The sequence below is a fragment of the Brachycentrus maculatus genome, unplaced genomic scaffold, assembly GCF_059751285.1.
Source record: "Brachycentrus maculatus isolate JH-2025_06_01 unplaced genomic scaffold, ASM5975128v1 h1tg000185l, whole genome shotgun sequence".
Taxonomy (NCBI): domain Eukaryota; kingdom Metazoa; phylum Arthropoda; class Insecta; order Trichoptera; family Brachycentridae; genus Brachycentrus; species Brachycentrus maculatus.
In genome coordinates, this window is record NW_028280936.1 from 405,581 (window position 1) to 426,920 (window position 21,340).

Genomic DNA, 21,340 nt, shown 5'->3' on the forward strand with positions numbered 1-21,340 from the left:
TTATTTTTTATGAAGAAATGTTTGTGAAGGAATAAAATTTTATGAAGAAATGTTTGTTCCGCAGATAAGAGGAAAGTTTGTTTGCGGGCTTTAACTTTTCATGAGTGAGCTGTGTCAAAGTTCCAACTTTCCAAAGCTCCGTTTACATTCTACTTCTCGTGGAACTAATTCCGGTAAAATTCACTCTACCCTAGTCTGGTTTAAACCCAATCCTACGATATTTCATATTCATTATTGCATTTAATACACACACGCACACACACACACACATACTCACTCACACTGAAACTCACTCTCACACTCACACTCACTCTCACACTCACACTCACACTCACACTCGCACTCACACTCGCACTCACACTCGCACTCACACTTGCGATTCACAAAACCTATGAAAAAAGTTAAGAATGCAGTGGAATAATAATACTAATTTCTATGTAAAAAATAATAAAAACAATTGAATGCAGAAAGTAATTTTATTCACAAAAAAGTGACATTTTTAAATCTTTTCACATTATTGTATTGAAATATTAATAATTAATGATATTTTTTTTCATTTAATTCTGTGAGTAGTGTTTATTATAGTTATATACAAAAAAACGAGATAATACAAGAATGAAATAAATTGCAAAAAACACAGCATTAAATCCACATAATATATTATATCATTAGAATACAGGGACTGCTTACAACAGAATAATTTTTTGGTGCAATACTTTACTTTTATAGTAAAACCTCGATTTAGAAAAATTCCTTAGATTCATCCTCACATTTGTGGGAAAACTATCGCACTGTTTCTTTAATTGTCTGTGAACAAATAAAATTTTAAAGCCATATTATAATTTAAAATGTTAGAAACACACTTGTTTTGTCTCTAAACGATTTTGAATATGTAACAAAAGCAATAAAATATAGACAATCTTTTATAAAACTTTTTTATTAAATGTAATATGTAGACCTTCAGCTCTAATGAATACCCTCGCCTAAATGAGTCGAGATTTCACTATACTAGTATTTTACTAACTCTAAGCGGTGTATGAATAATATTTACGAAGGATAATTAAATTATATATGATTTATTATACCTTTAGTTAAAATTAAATTATTATTTTCAGCAAAATATTTAGCCGGGCTAATATAATAAAGAAGATTACAAAATAATTATACGAAACGAAATATAATTTCCATATTAGATATATAATCATATATTATTATGCACGAAACGCGAGACAAGGTTGCAGATACAAAATGTATACATACTAGTTCGCCATTTTCCTGACTCGACATGTTCGGAAATTGCAATACCCTTGTTTTATTATTTTTAAAGGCTATATTATGCTTATCCCCGTGTATTTGATTACGGTTATTGTTCCGAACAGTTTGGTAGTCCAATCATAAAAGCTGACAGCTCCTTACACGCAAAGCACGTTAATCAAATTCTGCCAACAATGAGATCTGAAAAAATCTTTCTAAAAATATGACGAAGGTGCTCTCTCGATTTACTAGCCATGTTTTGATAATAATATGGGAATAGAATATTAGAAAAAAGTATGGTTATATGTGTATATATATATATATATATATATATATATATATATATATATATATATATATATATATATATATATATATATATATATATATACATATAGGCAAAGCTTTTTACTACAGAACATAATAGTTATTAATATAATATGATAAACATGCAGAGAGATATGTGATTTAATGATTATTTCTTGATTGAAAAATATAAGCAATTCGATTCTGGTACAATAAATTGATGTTAAGTAAACAGATTGCTGGCCGTTGGGAAATTTGAAAAAAATAATTTCAAGCATTTATAAGAGGTTCTTTTTTATAATTTGAGTATTTTATGTTTTATTTATCAAAATATGCAAAGTACTAGCATATTGGCAAGGATCAACTGTAACAAAATCAGCCACATTTAGCAAGATTATTTTTTTCACCTCTATCCTTCTATCATCCCCTGGCATCTGTGTCTGGCTTGCATATCCGTTATCGTACTAGCTTTTGTTACTTGGTAATACTAATATGTTTAAAAGAGTCCGTTTAAGTCTTGAGAAACAAAATATATTAAGGACCCAGTTAACCCTTAGTAGACGATATTTTCAATATTTTGTTGACAATGTGACAAATAAAATATTTTAAATATGATATTATTTTAGAATCTATAACTTGTACTTATCAAGTCCGATGGTGTGTATGCATTAGTACCTACAAATAAATTAAAGACTTTTTTATTCGTTGTAACAAAATTGATAATGGTAATGACGTGTACAGACAACGTGTCACATCGTCCAACGTGACAATGACTTTTGCAAATATTGTCTCCACTAATGGGTTAATCGGATAAAGCTTTATTTTATGTGAGTTGTCGTTTATGTTTAATTTATGTGTGATATTTTTAATATTAACGAAGATGTACAAGAATAGTCCCTCGCTTATGGTCATTTTCAAGGAAATTGGGTACACGATCTCCTCGGGGAGGGATTTAGTAAGCGTCGATACTCTCTTGGTGGCAGATGGTGTCCTGTCGGAACATTTCAACTTCCGCTTGGCTGTCAGCGTGGATGAGCTTTCCCTTGTCAGGCTGGAAATATTACGGGACATTACTTCACAAAATATTACACGTATGAAAATCTGATCTTTTTCCTGTAATCTTAATAATATACCTACCTACATCACTTATAATTAGATTGTATTTAATCAGAGTTGTATTAAATGAATCTTTGTAATGTTATAATGGAATCTGTAATCACAATTTTTCGAATGAGTAATTCTTTACCTAATAAATTATTATTATGTAATATTACATTGCCTTCAATGAAGCTAATTACTTTTAAAAGCGATATTAATATCCTCTTTAATTGGTAAGAACGTGTGACTATGTGGCATGTGGGAAAAATGTATTACATAAAAGTTTATGTACGTATAATACATAATACGAGTATCAACTTTCAAAGAAAAACGGAAGCATAAAATCAATTTAATTTTACTTTGGTCCTACACAAAAATATTTGAAACTTTGAGGAAAAGTGGTATAATAATAAAGAAAAATAAAAATTTGTAATTCAACCCCGTAAATTGGTTTTTCAAAAGCTAAAATATATTTTAATCGTTTTCAAGTGTACATAATTTATATATTCATATCACCCACACTCTTTGGTCCGTTATCAAAATAAAAATTGGGTAAAAATAAAGTCTAAATATACTACAGTATAATGCAAGTTTAATTAATGTGAGGTTAATTGCCATTTATAATTTCAGTATACATATTAAAGTCTGTTAGTGGCATATCCACCTTCCCCCTTCATTAGTGCAATGCCTGGAACTTTTGTCACTGTCAGGATAAACTAAATTGCTAAACGTTAAATTTTACATTTCATGTAACTGTTGAGATAAATAACTTATGAATTAAATTGAAGTGAGTATATCTTTTTAAAATCACATATTACAGGTACCTTTATCAAATACAAACGTTTACGTATAGGAAAGACGCTGAATCAAATTTAACTTAAAACATAACAAAATAACTACAATCGTATCTGTCGTTAAAATATTATGTCCTAGGTTAAAGATTTAGAATTTGTAAAAAGTTTAAAAATGTAGTATTTTGTTTTATTCCAGCACTTTCAAATAAAACAGTATATTTTTTAGACTTTATGATAAAAACAAAGAATCTCAAATTACAACAAAATACAGATGTGGGTCTATTGTATTGGGTGATTGATCACTTAACTGACGAATTTTGGCGAGAAAATTTGCCGGTGCAAGAAATCGTCAACAAGTCGAAATAAGACTGTCCGAACACCGCTCGGGTCATTCAATAAAAACACATGGGTCAATATTTGACTCTGGCAAAGCAGGACCGACGAGTCAAAATACGATTTACCCGAGCAGTGCTCGGGCTCGTCAAATGCAATACTAAATCCTTAGCCGAGTTACGCTCGGTATAATCAGAGAACTGATTAATCTGTGTATTTCCTATATAATTTGTACACGTATAAATATTTACCTTTGGGTGCATGAGAATGAAGGGAAGTTCCGCTGCAAGTTCTCCGTTGAGAGCTCCCAAGTATAGTTTCACCTTTACCGTGTAACTCACGATGATGCCGAAAGCGTCTCTCTGCTCAGGATCCATTAACCTTGGGCAAACATTTTCTATTATAAATAAATCGCCATTTTTCCAACGAGTATAAACTGAGAGCTGTCAATGAGCGTAAGGAGAAATTGAATACTCGCCACCCACTATTGACAGTTCCGGTCATGATTGACGAAGGAACACCGCGACCCTCTTTTACTTCAAGATCCAGGATCTAACTATGAAGACAAATGTGACGTAACTTACTCACAGAATCCTTTGTTTGGAAAATTTATGGAGGAGTGATGGAAAACTTGTTATACCTTTATTTGATAAGAAAAACTTGCTTTTAATAGATATTTCAATGGCACTTAAAGTTTTATTTGTGCTTTTGTTGGAATATGTATGTAGATTTTTTAGCAATTCCGAAACGGGACAATTTTACTAAACATTTTGAGATATAAAATTCCAAATATATTTTCTGAGAAAAGTATTAATATTTGTATTTCTATTATATATTTACACATATATTTAAATTTCATACTCTTTTCGAAGGTACTTACATAAATCAGGATAACAAGTTTTAATCCAAAAAATATATAAACACATGATCAATTTCGTTTTCAATGATACTTATAATACATATCTCAACAAAGATGAATAATTCATTTGGGAAGACTATGTAAGTTCGATATTTTCAGTTCTCATGATGTATATTGTTGGCTGGCTAAAGTAATCAATTTGTACAAAGTGTTATAATCAGTCTCCTGCTCACAATTGAGCATCCACAATAATTTTATTTTTCAAACATAAATGTTACATTACAAGAATCAATTTATATGCGAGTTCGAAAAGTCATCCGGTGGAAACACGCTGATTTCAAAACTGATTCGTTTTTTATAAAAGTGAGAATTCTTATTTAACATATACAAATTCATAAAATAAACATCTAAATTATTTTATGTTAAAGTATTTTTTTGTCTCATTTCATCATAAAAACTTAGATGGACTTGGATGGTTTTGATATTACAACCCTCACAATATTTTAAATGGTATTTTTAAAAAGGAAGCAAGAAATTCGATGGATGAAAATTAAAGGAATTTTTTCTCTGGGAAATTTGAAAATCACCATGAAAGCAAGCAGATGACGCGATTAACGAAATATTTTAGCGAGATTTGAATGAAAAAATATAAGGGAAATATTTTTCAGACTGCCATTATCAGATCGAGTCCCTCCTCTGAGCAGTCGGCAGCAATTACTGAAATATGCGGCGGCAGAGAGGGCATAGTAAAACTAAGAAATTAAAATGGCATCTTAGGAATGGCGCCACTATGAGTAGGTGAGCCGGGTACTTTGTGAGTAGGTCGCCGTGGAGGGAAGACAGCATTAAAAGTGCCGCATCACGGAGACCGCACAAGAGATAAGTACGCCTAAACAAAGGACATTCCATTTACTGTGGTGAATTAGGAATTCCTTCTAAAGTAAAACTGTTTATTCTGCGCCCCAAATAAACATCCCTTACCACTGCGACCGTTATTATTTTTCCAATATTTATGATGTACTCATTTATATTTATTTTAAAGCAAAACGTACTAGACCTTTCCGATAAATATGAATTGGGTAAAAATAATACATGTTCAAATATTTTTTCACAACTAACCCATTTGGTCCCGTAGATACAGGTATTGGTATCAAGAATTTATTTATCTATCAACATAGACGAAATGTTTTTTTTATTGAGATGATAATATGGAAATCAGGGTATTTGGATAGTTTACGTGATCACTTTATACACTGTGTAATACTCACCATTTTACCCATAATTGACAATTAAAATTTAGAAAAAATTTATAAATTCTTCATGTGACAGCATTCACATATTCTGTGAAAACTTTATAGGCGACATCTTTATTCGGAAATTCATCCAAATCATGACGCCCTCTGTACTACAAATTGGCTAAATCAATGTCTTTTATATACAGCTTTAAGTCCTTACTAACGGAAATTTACATATTGTAAGATGTCGTTTGATTGGAAAATATACCGATTAAAGTTTAATTAATTATGTAATATCCGTAATATTTAAATAATTATGTATGTCAGCCTCCGTAGTGTAATGGTCAGCACACTCGGCTACCGTTCTGGAGGTCCCGAGTTCGATTCCCAGGGAGGGGTCAAATAAATATAAGTGATTTTTTCACTCTAATATTTATTCAATATCACACTGGACTGGTACCTGAAGCGGAGGGCTGATCACCTTTCCTTTGTGTGTTGACGATCAACATTGGGCACTGCATTATATAACATTGTGTTTATATAATGCAGTGCCCAATGCACCATTGGGGTACGGATAAGGGTTTAAAAAAAATTATGTAATATATTTTCGTTGCATTTTAAATCATGTATGAACCTTAGAGGCTTCCACTCTTTACTTTAAGGTTTAGAATAAAGATAAATAAATAAATATGGTTGAAATTAGTATGTTGGCAGAAACCATTATTATTGATATGAGATTCTTTCCCTTTATTTATAAGTCTTACGACCAGCCAATAATAACAGGATGTAAGTCTTGTAAATAAGCAGACCTTCATACTTCCATCTCAATAAACCCTTTCACTACTACGTTGAGATATAAACAAAATCTTGACAGTATTAAATTTTCATTTGATGCTTTTCCAAAAATAAGCGGAATTTTCATTCCAAAAGGGTGAGTAAATGATTATGGCTCGAGTTTCGTCATCATCTTTGCTAAATCGCTGAATCGTTATCTTGTGACGTAATGACAGCCACAAATATCGTAGGTGTAATGTTGTGTACATCCCTCCCTACACAAATTTCCAGGATATTGAGGGAGCCTTGTATTGCAGATGAAAATAAAGATGATGGTATATTGTCAGGCTTCGCAGATACTACTTAGGTACGCGTACATAATCGCACATCACGCTCCATCTGAGTCCCACTTGCGAACACTGTCTGATGATAAAATAATATATCCTAACCAAATTGTATTGTGGTATGACAGAATTTTATTTTTTACTTTCACCGTGCGTGGAGCTTAGTTTCAAAATCAGCTGTAAAGCTTTTTTAATAAAAATTAATAAATCGAAACCGTAAAAACGTTTATGGAACAATTTTTCACATAAAAAAATATATTTACAAAATAATAAAATATTAGTGATTTATAATGCTTTGAATAATACACAAGGACATAAAAAATTTAATTTCTGATTTATTTTCAATTCGATGAAAATAAAATAAAAATTACGTATTGTGGCACTTACTTTCGTTTTGCATTCAAATCATTAAAAAAATAGTGCCATTTGTAAGTTATTTCTAAAAAAAAAATTTTTAAAGAAAAGAATGTTTTTTTTTTCATCTTTATAAATAATAATAATAATAAAACCCTTATCCGCACCCCAATGGTGCATAGGGCACTGCGTCATATAAACGCAATGTTATCTTGATCGTTTACACATGAAGGAAAGGTGATCAGCCCTCCGCTTCAGGTACCAGTCCAAGGTAATATTGAATAAATATGACAGTGAAAAAATCACTTATATTTATTTTACCCCCCTTGGGAATCGAACCCGGGACCTCCAGAACGGTAGCCGAGCGTGTTGACCATTACACTACGGAGGCGGACTGGGACGGACTCATCTTTATAAAAGTAAACGTAAATTTTCATTTGTTCAAAATCAAAAATCTCCTTAAGAAATTCAATTCGCATTGAAATACGCGTGTGGTTATAGACACTTGTGACAGGTGTTTTTCCTGCGACAGGTGTTTTTACGACATTTTTCAACAACTTTTTTGCTGCAATGACAACGCCATCTGAAAAAAATTACAGCAACAAACTACTTAACGTTGGTCGTTGTAGATAGCGTGCATCTTGACAGTTACCGTCATTAAGCATTTTCTATCTTTTCGATTGCATTGTTGCTTCATAGATTTTTAATAATTTCATTGCTTCATAAGATCGTCAAATAAAATAATATGTGCTTTTTATATTATTTATTTTCCATTTAACCGAATAAGTCATAGCAATGCGTGTCCGGGTACAGATAATTATTCATGAATAACTCTTTGGGGATTTTCTGAATCAAACAAAAGTATAATTTTCTTCTTTATAAATATCATTCCAATATTATTTTGCACATTTTATTTTATAGCTAGTTTTTTAATTAAGGCCATCGTGTTTAAAATAAAAATATTATGCTGCGTACTGTTAATCAAATTTACGTGACATATTTCAAAAAGGAAATGAATTCATATTATTTTGGAATGAGCATAACGTTGATGTAATTAAAAACTCTGTTAATGAAGCACGTCAAGTACATATCTCTTTCAATCAAAAATATCGCTTTCAATGTGCAAAATAATACGTTTTAATTATTCAAAATTAAATCAACTGAAATATAATTAATAAAAATATATAAAATTACGTTTAAGCGAGGACGTACGTAACGTTTTTTGGGCTATTTTCACTATGGTGGAAATTTGGATTTAATATACTAAAAAGGTTTTTTGAATTTGGTTTATATTTATATCAATCCGGAATATCAAGCATTACATTTACCATTTTCATTTGAAAAAAATCGCTTATCAAAATATACCGTTTTAGTAATTGGTAACATATTGCATCATCACGCAAATATGTGGCTTTGTAAAGTTGGTAGCAACGGCGCCGGCGGGCGTTAAAACTAGTGCGTAAAACACATATTATGTAGCAGGTGCGTAAAAATTCCCACAAGGGTCACTTCTCCGCGTGCGGTACTCAATTCGCGAACAGGGTGAGTATAGTCCACGTAACAATGTTTGTATTTTAGTTCATTGTTTAGATTTAGGGAAACTTGTTTAGTATTTTTTTATTGAAAATAACTAATGACGTGACACTTGATAATGAACTCTTCGCTTCTCTTGCAAATCAAAATAAATACAGATTTCTTTATGTCTCCGTTATTTCTTTATAGATTTTTTTAATAATATACATAATATACTTGAGAACAAAGAAAAAAATCGTAAAATTTTCCATTGCACTTTGGCGGCTTCATCCTTTTATGAAACTGCATTGTGAATTTAGTTTAAATTTAATAAGAGTGTAGTATAAATAATTTTTTGCATAACAAGTATAACATTAAAATATTTGTATTTTTTACGGAGTCACTGGATTTTACACTATGTATTTATTTGGCATTAACTTTGTGGAATACATGATGATTTAAAAATTTCAATATAAATCTCTTGTACAAGACCACTTTTTGAGTTAGTTAATGTAAACAGACTTGTTTCAGAAACTCCGAATGTTCTCAACAGGTGAAAATACAAAGAAAAACATTATTTTTGTATTTTCACCTGTACTCGAAACTAGTCGTGTTTACGTTAATAAACTCGAAAAGCGGTCTCATATAAGTGATTTATTGTTCAATTTAAAGCACTGGATTTTTATTGAATTTAATTTGAAAAATACTAAATTCTTCTATTTTTATTATTAGTAACGTTCTTGAGCGATATCATTTAAGTTACAAGTGTAATTTAAGGGTTACAGCATAATAAATCATTGCGACTCATAGTAATAAAACAATATTATATGAAACCACGCTATCGCAAAAAAAAGCCGGTGCTTTTATGTCTCTGTTAGGTTTCTTATACCTTCGATATTTCATTTTTTCGTAACTCTGCTCTAAAATAATGTAAAATAATCTAAATCTGTGAAGGAATTTTAGAATAAAATTTCTATTCAAATTCAAAAATATTTATGTATGAATTGTTTAATCGAACACAGATGTTTTGAGTCTTTGATTAATATTGTGACAATTGTTTAATTTTTTGTTTTTTAACAATAAAATAAAACTAAGTAGACTCAAGAAATCTGTATTTGATTTGACAATTAAAACATAAATTAAAACGGATTCCTACAAATTAAACGCCAAATTAACAAATAAAAATCAAAAATATGTATTTTTAAAAATACTCACAAGGTTGTGGAGGCCAAACTTGTGTCCTGACGCTTCAATTGCCCATCAAGAGCTATTCCACGTCTATCCCTGTTGCTCCCCAAGACGGGCTTCAGGAACAGAACTTTCTGGAGATTAGATCCAGGCTGAATAGGACATCCATCTCTGAAAATAATATTTTAATCTTAATCATAACTATTAGATTAGATTTTGAAAGCGAGATTAAATATTGACGAAGGTAATTTTAGTATTTTACGTTATTAGAGACGGGATATTAGATAATATCTTCCGTTGGTTAGCACTTAGCACTATCCGGGAAAAGTGGTTTAGTAAATAGAGTAGAATAAAGAGCTATAAAGAGCGAAATATTAACAGCGAGAATTGTTTTATGTAATACATTATTTTTTACCTTGGATATCACCGTTTTCCAGAAACAAAATATCACTAAAATAATCCCTTTTATCATTATCTCGTTCTATTATCCCTAGCTTACTGTAGATACTGCACAATACTTACTGAGTTTCAACACTGGAGACAACATTTCTGTACTGTCCATTCTGGAACAAGACCACGTCTACTCCTTGATGTATTGAAGCCTTCAACTTCTTCACGGGCTTATTACTGTGGTTCCTGACACAGATGTTCACTGCTATCTGTTCCCCGTGAAGGTATAACTAACCAAAAATAATAATCAATCAGCAAATTTAGTTATTTATTATTGTTATTATATTCACATTTATAATCGCTACAAACACACGAATGACTTCACGAATTCATATGGCTGATCACTCGGTACTTTCAGAATTGCAACCTGGTAACCGTGGACGTAGTGAGAAGGTGACATTACGGAAAGGCTGCTTCTTTTAAAAAGGTTCATCTGTAGCCAATAATTACTATCTTAACAGTAAAAATGATGGTTAATGTTATGGCGAGAAATACATGATCAAAATTTTCGTCAACTTACTTGTTTATCCAGGGTCATTTCTAGTTCCAATTCTCCAGGACTCAACAGGAAGTCCTTGCGAACAACAGTGCAAGGTTGGTTTCCTTGTTTGCTCGGGGCATACTGGATTTTACGAATCCCCAAAGCGACGGTGCTCCTGTTGAAAAGTCAGTTTCAATTAAAAAAATTCAGTGAAAAATGAAGTCAAATTTAAATAAATAATATAAGTTGAATAGATACATAAATATATTCTCATAACTTTGAGTGCGTCCAAATCTTTGTTTACAAATTACAGGTTAGACCCACTAAATAGATTTTTTTTATATTATAGTTATTTCAACTTGAGATCTCTCAACTTAAAATATTGATATATTATCCATAGGGTGAACAATACATTTTTATCACGATTTATTGATATCTCGATGTAGAATAGATGAAGATTTGTATTGAAATGGGAATGTGAATGTTGCAATCGGTTGTTTTAGTGATCACTATATGCAGTGTATGGCATTTAATATTCTATCCACGACTGACAACAACAATATTCTAATTTCAACTGTTTATAAGTTGCAAATAATGCCCTAGAGCTTTTATCAGAATAAACTTAAACAATAAATAAATACTTTTTTTTTAAGTTTGTGGTCGGGATAAAATCCAGAATTTGTAAATAAAGATACGGTCATATTTAAAGTAAAGTGAATAAGATAACTGGTCTAAAAAGTATATGTGTTAACTCAAATATTATATTTTCAGGCGTTTCCTAGTGTGTGAAATAATTTGGAAGAGTCTCACATGCATATAAGAGATATATGGTTTATCTTCGAACCCGTATCCGCACCCGATGGTGCATAGGGCACTGCATCATATAAACCATAATTCAGGTACCAGTCCAGTGTAATATTGAATAAATATTATAGTGAAAATATCACCTTTTTTTTACCCCTCCTGGGAATCGAACCCGGGACCTCCAGTACGGTAGCCCAGCGTGCTGACCATTACACTAAGGGGGCGGACAATATGGTTTATACACAGTTTAAATTTGAGTAAGGTGGCTGCCATTCGTGTGTTGAAGGGTAAATGTTACACAGTTTATAAAGTGATCACTTAAACCAGACAATCATAGATCACAAATATTCTCATCCCAATGTACTTCTTCATCTATGTTTCTGGATAAACATGTAGTTAAAATAACTTATTTGCACTGCTCACTGCCTTGGCATCTCTATAAGATTAAGTGCGTTACATCACCATATTGCGAATGTGGACAAGATATAGGGGATGCAAACCATACGTTTTTTCAGTGCCCGCTGACAACAGAGAAAGAGAACTTTCTAAATAGCTTAATAAGGGCAGGAATCCATCTCCCTACCCTTCAATCCAGTATCCACCCTTCTTTCTGAACCTAATTTTAGAATTACGGGCATAATTTATAAATTATTAAGTTAAACGCATTTATATTATTTTTTGACATCTCATCAAAGATGAAGAAGAATATGGAAGTCTGGGCATTTACGGGGCTGACGACCGTCATAGGCTGGTTTAAGTGATCACTTTACACACGTGTAACATTCACCAATTCTACCCATTATTGACAACCACACTACTCAAAAATAACTCCTGTAATTGGAGATAATCCAGATTTTGTGAACAAGTATTTGGACACACTCAAAATGTTGTAAATAAACGCATTTAAACTATGAAATTCTGTTTTTAATATTATTATTATTTTCTATTATTTTTTGTTTATAACTGGCAGAAACATCCTTTCACTGGGTGACTGCCAAATAAATAATAATAAAAAATTAAAAACTTATTTTACTTGTTGATTATTACATAAATTTATCGACGGACAAAACAACAGTAAAACCTTTGTTCTTGTATTGATTAATACTAAGAACTGAAACTACATTACATAATTCAATGGCAGCGAAACTGAAATTTAGATTTCCATTAATCAATGATAAAAGAATCATCAATCTATTATGGTAGGCACCGTATGAACCTTGCTCTACGAAACGGGTCACGCAATCTACCACGCCCTGTTATGAAGTTGTGCAAACAAAAGGTTATTTGCGGGGATCGAGTAAGAGGTTCAACAATCGCTGATTTATAGCGGACAGATGGATATACTTGGCAATAAGCATGCAAAAATAATATGTTTCAGTTCGCTCTTCCAGGTCAAAGCAAACAATCGATAAATCACCGAAACGAAGAAAAATTATAGCTTACGTAACTATTATACAAATCTTTTATTTTATTAAAGATTTTTTTTTAATTACCTAACGTATAAGTGGCTCCGAAATCTAGCTACGGCTTATGCAACACCGCTTATCATAACCCTACTCAGGATTCAACTTTTTAAGTTTTATAGTGGATTTACTCTTTATATTTAAAGTTACTATAATTTCATGTAATTCATGAGTGAAAACTCTAGGCAAATAAAACTCGCTATCTCGCTAGAGGAATGAGTTTATACATTTCATTGATTCTAAGTTAGCAGTGAAATTACTTAGGTGTTTGATTTTAATTCTTGATTTTACTTAGGAAGTGAGTTTATTTTAGAATCATGAAGGCTTTACAGAGAAAATATGATAAAAATACTAATTATTCTCGATTTTTTAAAGTATAATTTTTTGACATTTGCTATTTTTTTGTGGTATGGATTATATATGTACATATGTCGATGTCGAAAGAGACGACAATTTATATATTTTTTTTAATTATTAGATTAAAACCAATATTTTTAGCTTTTCCACTTTTTTATTTGACCAGCGACCGGGTTTCGTCGTTACCGACATCATCAGACTGGTCTGATGATGTCGGTAACAACGAAACCCGGTCGCTGGTCAAATAAAAAAGTGGAAAAGCTAAAAATATTGGTTTTAATCTAATAATAAATTAAAAATGCAATTCCATCACGAAGTGTCAGTGGATAATATAAAGACAATTTATATGATTTTTAGGTCTTTTAGGTCAAAGGGAATGGCAACGCAATATTTTTATACGTATTTATTTTAGTAAAAACTATTTAAATATATTTATCTTAAAATATATTTATATAATTATATGTTTTAAAAATGATTACAGTGCTTCGAAAGCGTAGGAATTCTAACCTTTAGTCTTAAGTTGTTTGAATACAATTGTGAGCATAAACAATGGTGAAAGATAATAACAAATTTTCAGAAATATATAATTCATAAGTGTAGAGTTTACATAAAAAAGAAAATACTAAGCCACGACAACCCGAAGTTTATACTGTAAGACAATGTTCATTTTCATATATTTGACCTAAATTACACTAGTTTGACCCTTGCGTCTAGCTTGATAAAAATGTTAGTAACGTTTTACCCCCAATCGTGTTTCGACTTTAAATAATAAAGGTGGCACCAACGCGACGTCTTAACTTCTGAATTGAATAGTTCATTTAAAAACGAATAAAAATCAACACTTTTTATAATGTTTTCACAAATGCTCAAAAATTTTCAAAAAACATCATTATATCGAAGGAAAGTCTTTTGTTCGAGAAATTCCTTCTAAAAACACACTTTGTCCTTTATATAATTTATTGACATCTCAACGTAGATGAAAAATAATATGGAAGTCTGGGCATTTACGGGGCTTACGACCGTCATAGGCTGGTTTAAGTGATCATTTTAAACACGTTACGTTCACCAATTCTACCTATGACTGACAACCACACTACTCAAATTCTTGGAAGTACATGTTAACAAATCCTGTTGATATTTTATCTTGTAACGAAAACTCATTCCAAAAATATAAAAGGTCTCAATAAAAGGTGAGGACACCACCTGTCCAGTAAAAACTATCATTTATCTAGTAAATAACCATATATATGATCCAAATTTTAAACATTGTGCTTGAATCACTAGAATTTCACTAGAGACATCTATTGGTGAGATGAAAGAAACTCTATTAATTGTATGTGAGGTCCGAATCCTGGATGATGATCACTAACTCTATATTCTCACCTCCTGTGGGTCCTGTCGATTTCGCTCTCTCCAACAAACACCTTTACGTAGTACTGGACGCCGCAGGGTTCTCCCTCGTCCTCAATGCCAGGCTGCAGGGTGACTGAGCCAGGAGAACCAGCTGGCAATTGGAAGGTGAATGGGACAGCATTAGGACCCAACTTTTTCATCAAACGCTCCTGTAAAAACATGTCAAAGTCCAATACAAATAGTCACATTAGCAACTAACATATCAAACAACGTTCACCAATCTTGCTTAACGACTATATGAAAATATCTGGGTCATCTTACTAACTTAAGATTAGTTTTTTTTAATTGACTGGATATAATGTTAAATAATTCTAACTTAGTATTAAAGATATTATGACATACAATTTTTATTAAAAATATTTTACATACTTTTGTTAACTCCTATTCACACCCTAATATCTCTTTAATAATAGCTAATACCCTCTACCTCCTTCCCTTAACTTCCCTTTTCCTTTGCCTTCCTTGTTATCATCAATTTGTTATTTTCATAAATATTTAATAAAATAGAAAGTAGTAATTTTTAATTTATCTTTTTTATGTTTAAGCACTATCTACCCTCTGATTGCAAACAGCTACATATAGTATTAAAGGTACCAAACGTTTTTTAATCAATATCTCTAGTCTGTTTTGGTTGGTAGGAAGATATTGCTTTTAAGCAATAAGCTCACCAATATACATATTTATTTTCTGTACATGAAGTTTAAATAAATAATATGATACATAGAGTACCGCATCGAATTGCGGTGTGAATGTATCATTTAAATGAAGGCAAGATCCTGTCCCTTGATTTATGGATCTTGAGTAGTGTATATCGCTCACTCTTTTCAAGAACGTCATAAATCAAAAAACTTGATTTTTCAGGAGAACGTTTTTAAAGTTTAAAAAAATAACACAATGTATTAAAAATAATTATCAAACCACTTATTGAACTTTTTTTCTGTGCAACAGATCTTTTTAGGTTAAACCTGAAGGTTTTTTCTCCATTTTAAAAATATTTCATATATTTAAAAAAATAATTAAACAATACCTTTTCTTCAAAATGCAAAAACAACATTTTCTGCTCTGTAGCGGCTAAATATTAAGTTAAAAATATGCCCCTTTTGCTGGGATATAGTACAATTTCTGGGCATTCCGAAAACATGAACAACCGAAAATTGTCGATTTTTGATTTTTGATGTTCTTGAAAGGAGTGTGCGATATGTGATAGAACACAGAGAAGAAGATAAGGATGAAGGACTTCTACTATATGTTTGTAGTGTGTGTGTAGAAATAGGAGAATACATAGCAGTATTGACTGAGGCAACCAGTGTTGCTTCAGTCATTACTGCCATGTATTCTATGTATTTAGTCAGTGTTGATTATATCTTGGTCAGATGGTAATGACATTCGAAGAATGAAATCATGAGGATGATAAAAAATACAACGCAAGTACCACACTGGCAATATGCTATAATTTATCAGAACCTATACATGTTTTGAGTGAAAAATAGGATATCACCTGCAGTTTGGTAAGGTTTTCAGTCCGCTTTTCAGCTGGCGGATATAGTTGCTCGGAGGCCAGGAACAGCTCTTTGTGGAAGTTCAGCCCCATGACCTCGTCCTCCTCGCGGCCATACCGGAATGTGCAAATGACCTGCCCAAACACCTTACGACCCTTGGTATACTCTTCGTCCAACAAAAGGACGCCATCTGGTGACCAATTGCAAACATTATAATAAATAAATATTAAAATTTTTATTTAGTAGGTACTCACAGCTATGGTAATTTCATAATTTAAACACCTTACTTATTATCGTTACATATTAATTTAATTATACATCCCCATGTTGGTTTATATCATATGTGTGTAGTACTTTACACGCGTAAAATTTTCAAATACTTATAACCAGTATGAATTATTGTATATTGTTTGTAATAAATTCGTTTCAGTAATAAGAATTTAATAAAGTTATTATATTCAAATATTAAAATTGTATTTTTAGGAAATTTAGTTTTACGTTAAATCTTCTATTATACTACCGGTTACGTGTTCCTGTAGCTTAGTTAACTTAAATGAAAAGAAAGTACGTATTTCTAACATGTTTAATTTCACAATGATTGTAGGAACACAATATTTTAGCAGGTGTTAAGAAACAAGCTCTCAGCCATGACCAATGTTAAGCACTGCGTATATTGCTGTTACGCTCAACAGATGGCTCTGCCATTGCGGTCATATTACTGTTTTTTTTTATATGTTTTACCCGTCACAGGTAAAAACACCTTTCACATAAAAATATAGGTATACGCACTTATTTGAATGCAACATTATGTGAAAATTTCAAAATGATAAGTGAATTATTTTAGAAGATTTCAGATTAAGAACAAACTAACATTTACATTTTTATTAATGTGGATAGTATAATTGAAATCAACCTTTAAATTTTGTATTTGGAAAAAACTTATGAAACACCGTATTCTACTTGAAAAATGAACACTCTGTCTTTGGAAAACTTTTTCAGGTCATCGAATTCAATCTTATTTTAATAATGATATACTTAATTAAGGAAACATTACTCCCAATTATACCAGGCCACAAGCTCACAAAGTAGAGGTCTAACCACTGGATTTCATGATAAGGAAACATAATAACATAAATTACGTATTATTTTTCCGTAACGTAATACCTTAACGAAAAGAAAACAGAAAATTGTTCGGAAATTTATGAGATATCAAATTTTTCCATTCGCATTAGGTTTCGGTAAATATCTCTTTCATTAGCACAATAAAGCCAGACTTCAACTTCCCTACACTCTCATTTAATTACCACTGTATAACTTGTAATTACGTTATTAGAGTTTGTCTTTTGCCTTCAAACTGTATTGATTAAAATAAAATCTTATTTATTTGACGTTAAATGTGAAACTGTAATATTACTAGAAAGCTAAATGTAGACAAGAAGATGTCGAACTCAGAATTTCAAACTTCAATTTTATTATATACTTTTTGTATTTAAAAAGATGAATATTTATGTGTTTTTTATTTACACAAATATTTCAATTTCATACTATTTTGTGAGCCTAAGCGGCACATTATTAGAAATAGGTATCAAATTGTGGTAGAGTGGGTTCGAACCGAGGAACTGAACGACTTAAAAGAGTCCGCGACACTAACTACGGGACCACAACCCGACACATTATTAAATTCTTCTTCTTCTTCTAACCCTTATCCGCACCCAATAGTGCATATGGCACTGCATCGTATTGGCGCAATTTTATCTTGTTCGTTAATTATATGAAGGCAAGGTGATCTCCTGCGCTTCAGGGACCAGTCCAGAGTAATATTAAATAAATATTAGAGAGTAATATCACTAATATTTATTCTCGCCCCCCTGGGAATTGAGCCTGGGACCTCCAGCACTGTAGCTAAACACGCTTACCATTACACCACGGAGACGGACTATTAAATTACTAGGCGCAATACTTGTACTTTCAATCCGTCAATATTGATGTATATTCTTTTTATTTATCACTTACACACACGCCGTTATTGATAAGGGTAATATTTTGAGTGCGTTCAAATACTCGTTCACAAATCTGAGTTTCTCCGGAGGTTTCTCCAGTTTCTCTTAGGGACATATTTTACTTATTTTTTCTGGTTCGATGTTCTCAATGCTTTTTGAAAATATATACATTTATATTTTACTTATAATCACTTTATCTTAATATACAATAATAAACAACGATTTTCAAAAATATCTCAAGGAATAAAAATTTATAAAATTTAACTGTCCGCCTCCGTACTGTAATAGTCAGCACGCTCGGCTACCGTACTGAAGGTCCCGGGTTCGATTCCTAAGGGGAGTAAAATAAATACAAGTGATTTTTTCACTGTAATATTTATTCAATATTACCATAGACTGGTACCTGAAGCGGAGGGCTGATCACATTTCCTTCGTGTGTAAACGATCAAGATAACACGGCGTTTATATGAAGCAGTGCCCTATGCACCATTGGGGTGCGGATAAGGGTTTTATTATATATATTAATAAAATTTAATTACAAAAAATAATATATATGAAATTCAGAAATATTATTTATTTCAACAACCTTAGATAACTTTTACACCTTTGGTATTTTAAATCCAATTCCAAAAAATATTTCTTTAAATTAATCAGAAAAAGTGCAGTTTTTACGTTACGTTTTGCAACTATGTAGTTTCTAATATTTTCATTTGATCATTACTATTTTTTTTAAATCTAGATGTTATATTGATATTTTCATTCATTTCAATCCCATTGAAACAGATTTGGACTACTTTTTTTCCAATTTATCTAATGTATTATTAGTAAATGAACCCACCGATAGGCTCCACGGCCGAGATATAATCTACAAAATCCCTCTTTCCCAAGTAAAGGGTGAGTTTTCCATTAGGCGAGCACTTTTTGAACACTTTGAAATTATACACCATTTTGGCAACTTTTCCGGTAACACGTAAATGATATTATTAGACTCGATTATTATTATAATAATTGTTATAATAAACCACGACAAAACACAGTAAATATTTAGAGTGACAGTATGATGTCGACTGATCGAACCACTGAACGAATTTTGCTATATATAAAGCTCAGTCCTTGTTTGGCTTCTAATGCCACAGTAATCTTGTTAAATTATTTTTTCTGTGACATTTACTCGGCTTTTACAATATATTTATACATGCTATGCAGACGTTCATTTTACACGTGACGAAATTATGAACTTCAATTCTCAGTATGAGTAATACAATAATGTTTATCTACCCAATTAGTTCCGGTGTATTTCAATAGACTGATTAATTAAACTGATTTCGTATTATAAATTTCTCTCAGATACAACTATATTTCCGTTCTTTATATCCTAAAATACAAGTGAGCAATGATTAAACAAATGGAACGTATTGATTAGTTATTTTTTATAAGAATTAACAATAAAATAATACAAATAAAACAAATCAAACAATTTTAAACGTTTTCAATTTTACATTTTTTTTCTATGTCTATTTACCTAGTCTCATGCATTAAATTTTACAAATAAATAATTGTTCCCTTTTTTTAAAAATACTTTTTAAAAAATTGATTTGGCAGTCACTTTGTGGTAAAATCTATGCATTTTTAATTAATGTTTTACTTAGTAAATACCACTATTTCTAAAAATCTACTGTGACACGTGTTTTGATGCATTCCGCATGATACGGTGTTTGAAAATGATGCGGAATGCATCGAAACACGTGTCACAGTAGATTTTAAGAAATAGTGGTATTTACTACGTAAAAAAATAATTAAAAATAGTTTTTAACTCTCTTAATGTAATAGTGAATCACGCCAACATTTATTTATTGATATTAATTATTATATGTGCCATTACAAATTATATTTCATAACACATATAACATATAATATAAAGGAAATGTAACCAGCCTTGCGCTTTAAGTTCCAGTCCAGGGTAGTATTTATTACATATTGAATGAGAAATCACACATATATATATATATATATATATATATATATATATATATATATATATATATATATATATATATATATATATATATATATATATATATATATATATATATATATTTATATATATATATTTATATATATATATATATATATACCTAGCTACTGTGCAAAGCAGATAAATACATAATAATAATAACGTTATGTGCAAGGAGATTATACCTGACATTCTTTTTCAAAACATCATCACAAGAATAGTTACTTCTTATGGTTTCTAAACCGTCTTTCCAATACTTAAGTTGTGTCTCACTTTAGTTTAGATGATTTCGCAATCCAGGATAATTCAATGTGAAAATGTCACAAAAATTAACCTACGTTGATGAAAAACCAACGCATCGATCGATTTCTTTGACGTCGTATTTCGTCAACGGCATCGTAAGCCTATCGTCACTCGCGGGAATATCGTATTTTACGTAGTCCACATGTAAAGGCATTTTGTGAGATATGTACTCTCTGAATCTAGAACGATCAACATTTTCATTTCAAAATGTCGCTTGTCAATTTTCGGAAACGCAATCCCTCGAGGATCGAAAACGGAAAACGATATTTTTACGACGACGCCTTTATCTCGAAAACTAAAAAAAAGGGTGAAATTCGGCATTTAAACTTTCAGCATGTACACAACGGAGTCCTGATTCCAACCTGAAGCATGTAGTTGGCAATAGAAGGATGAAAACAGACTTAATGCAGTTGAAATGCGATCCCTCATACGAATGTGCGGCATAACGATTTTTGATAGATGTTCGAATGGTGAAACGAGGAAAGAATGCAAGGCTGAGATAAGC

At 31.3% G+C, this 21,340-nt stretch overlaps 1 protein-coding gene across 1 annotated transcript; it reads right to left on the reverse strand.

Annotated features, from left to right (window-relative positions):
* Window positions 1–1,851: 1,851 nt before the first annotated feature.
* Arr1 (arrestin 1) lies at window positions 1,852–19,591 on the reverse strand. The gene is made up of 8 exons (XM_088262582.1): window positions 19,357–19,591; window positions 16,518–16,708; window positions 14,990–15,168; window positions 11,022–11,157; window positions 10,574–10,731; window positions 10,079–10,222; window positions 4,037–4,166; window positions 1,852–2,611 (listed from the first exon to the last, which is right to left on the reverse strand). Exons 1-8 carry the CDS (start codon window positions 19,463–19,465, stop codon window positions 2,513–2,515), a joined length of 1,146 nt encoding a protein of 381 aa, XP_088118708.1. The 5' UTR covers window positions 19,466–19,591; the 3' UTR covers window positions 1,852–2,512.
* Window positions 19,592–21,340: the final 1,749 nt, after the last annotated feature.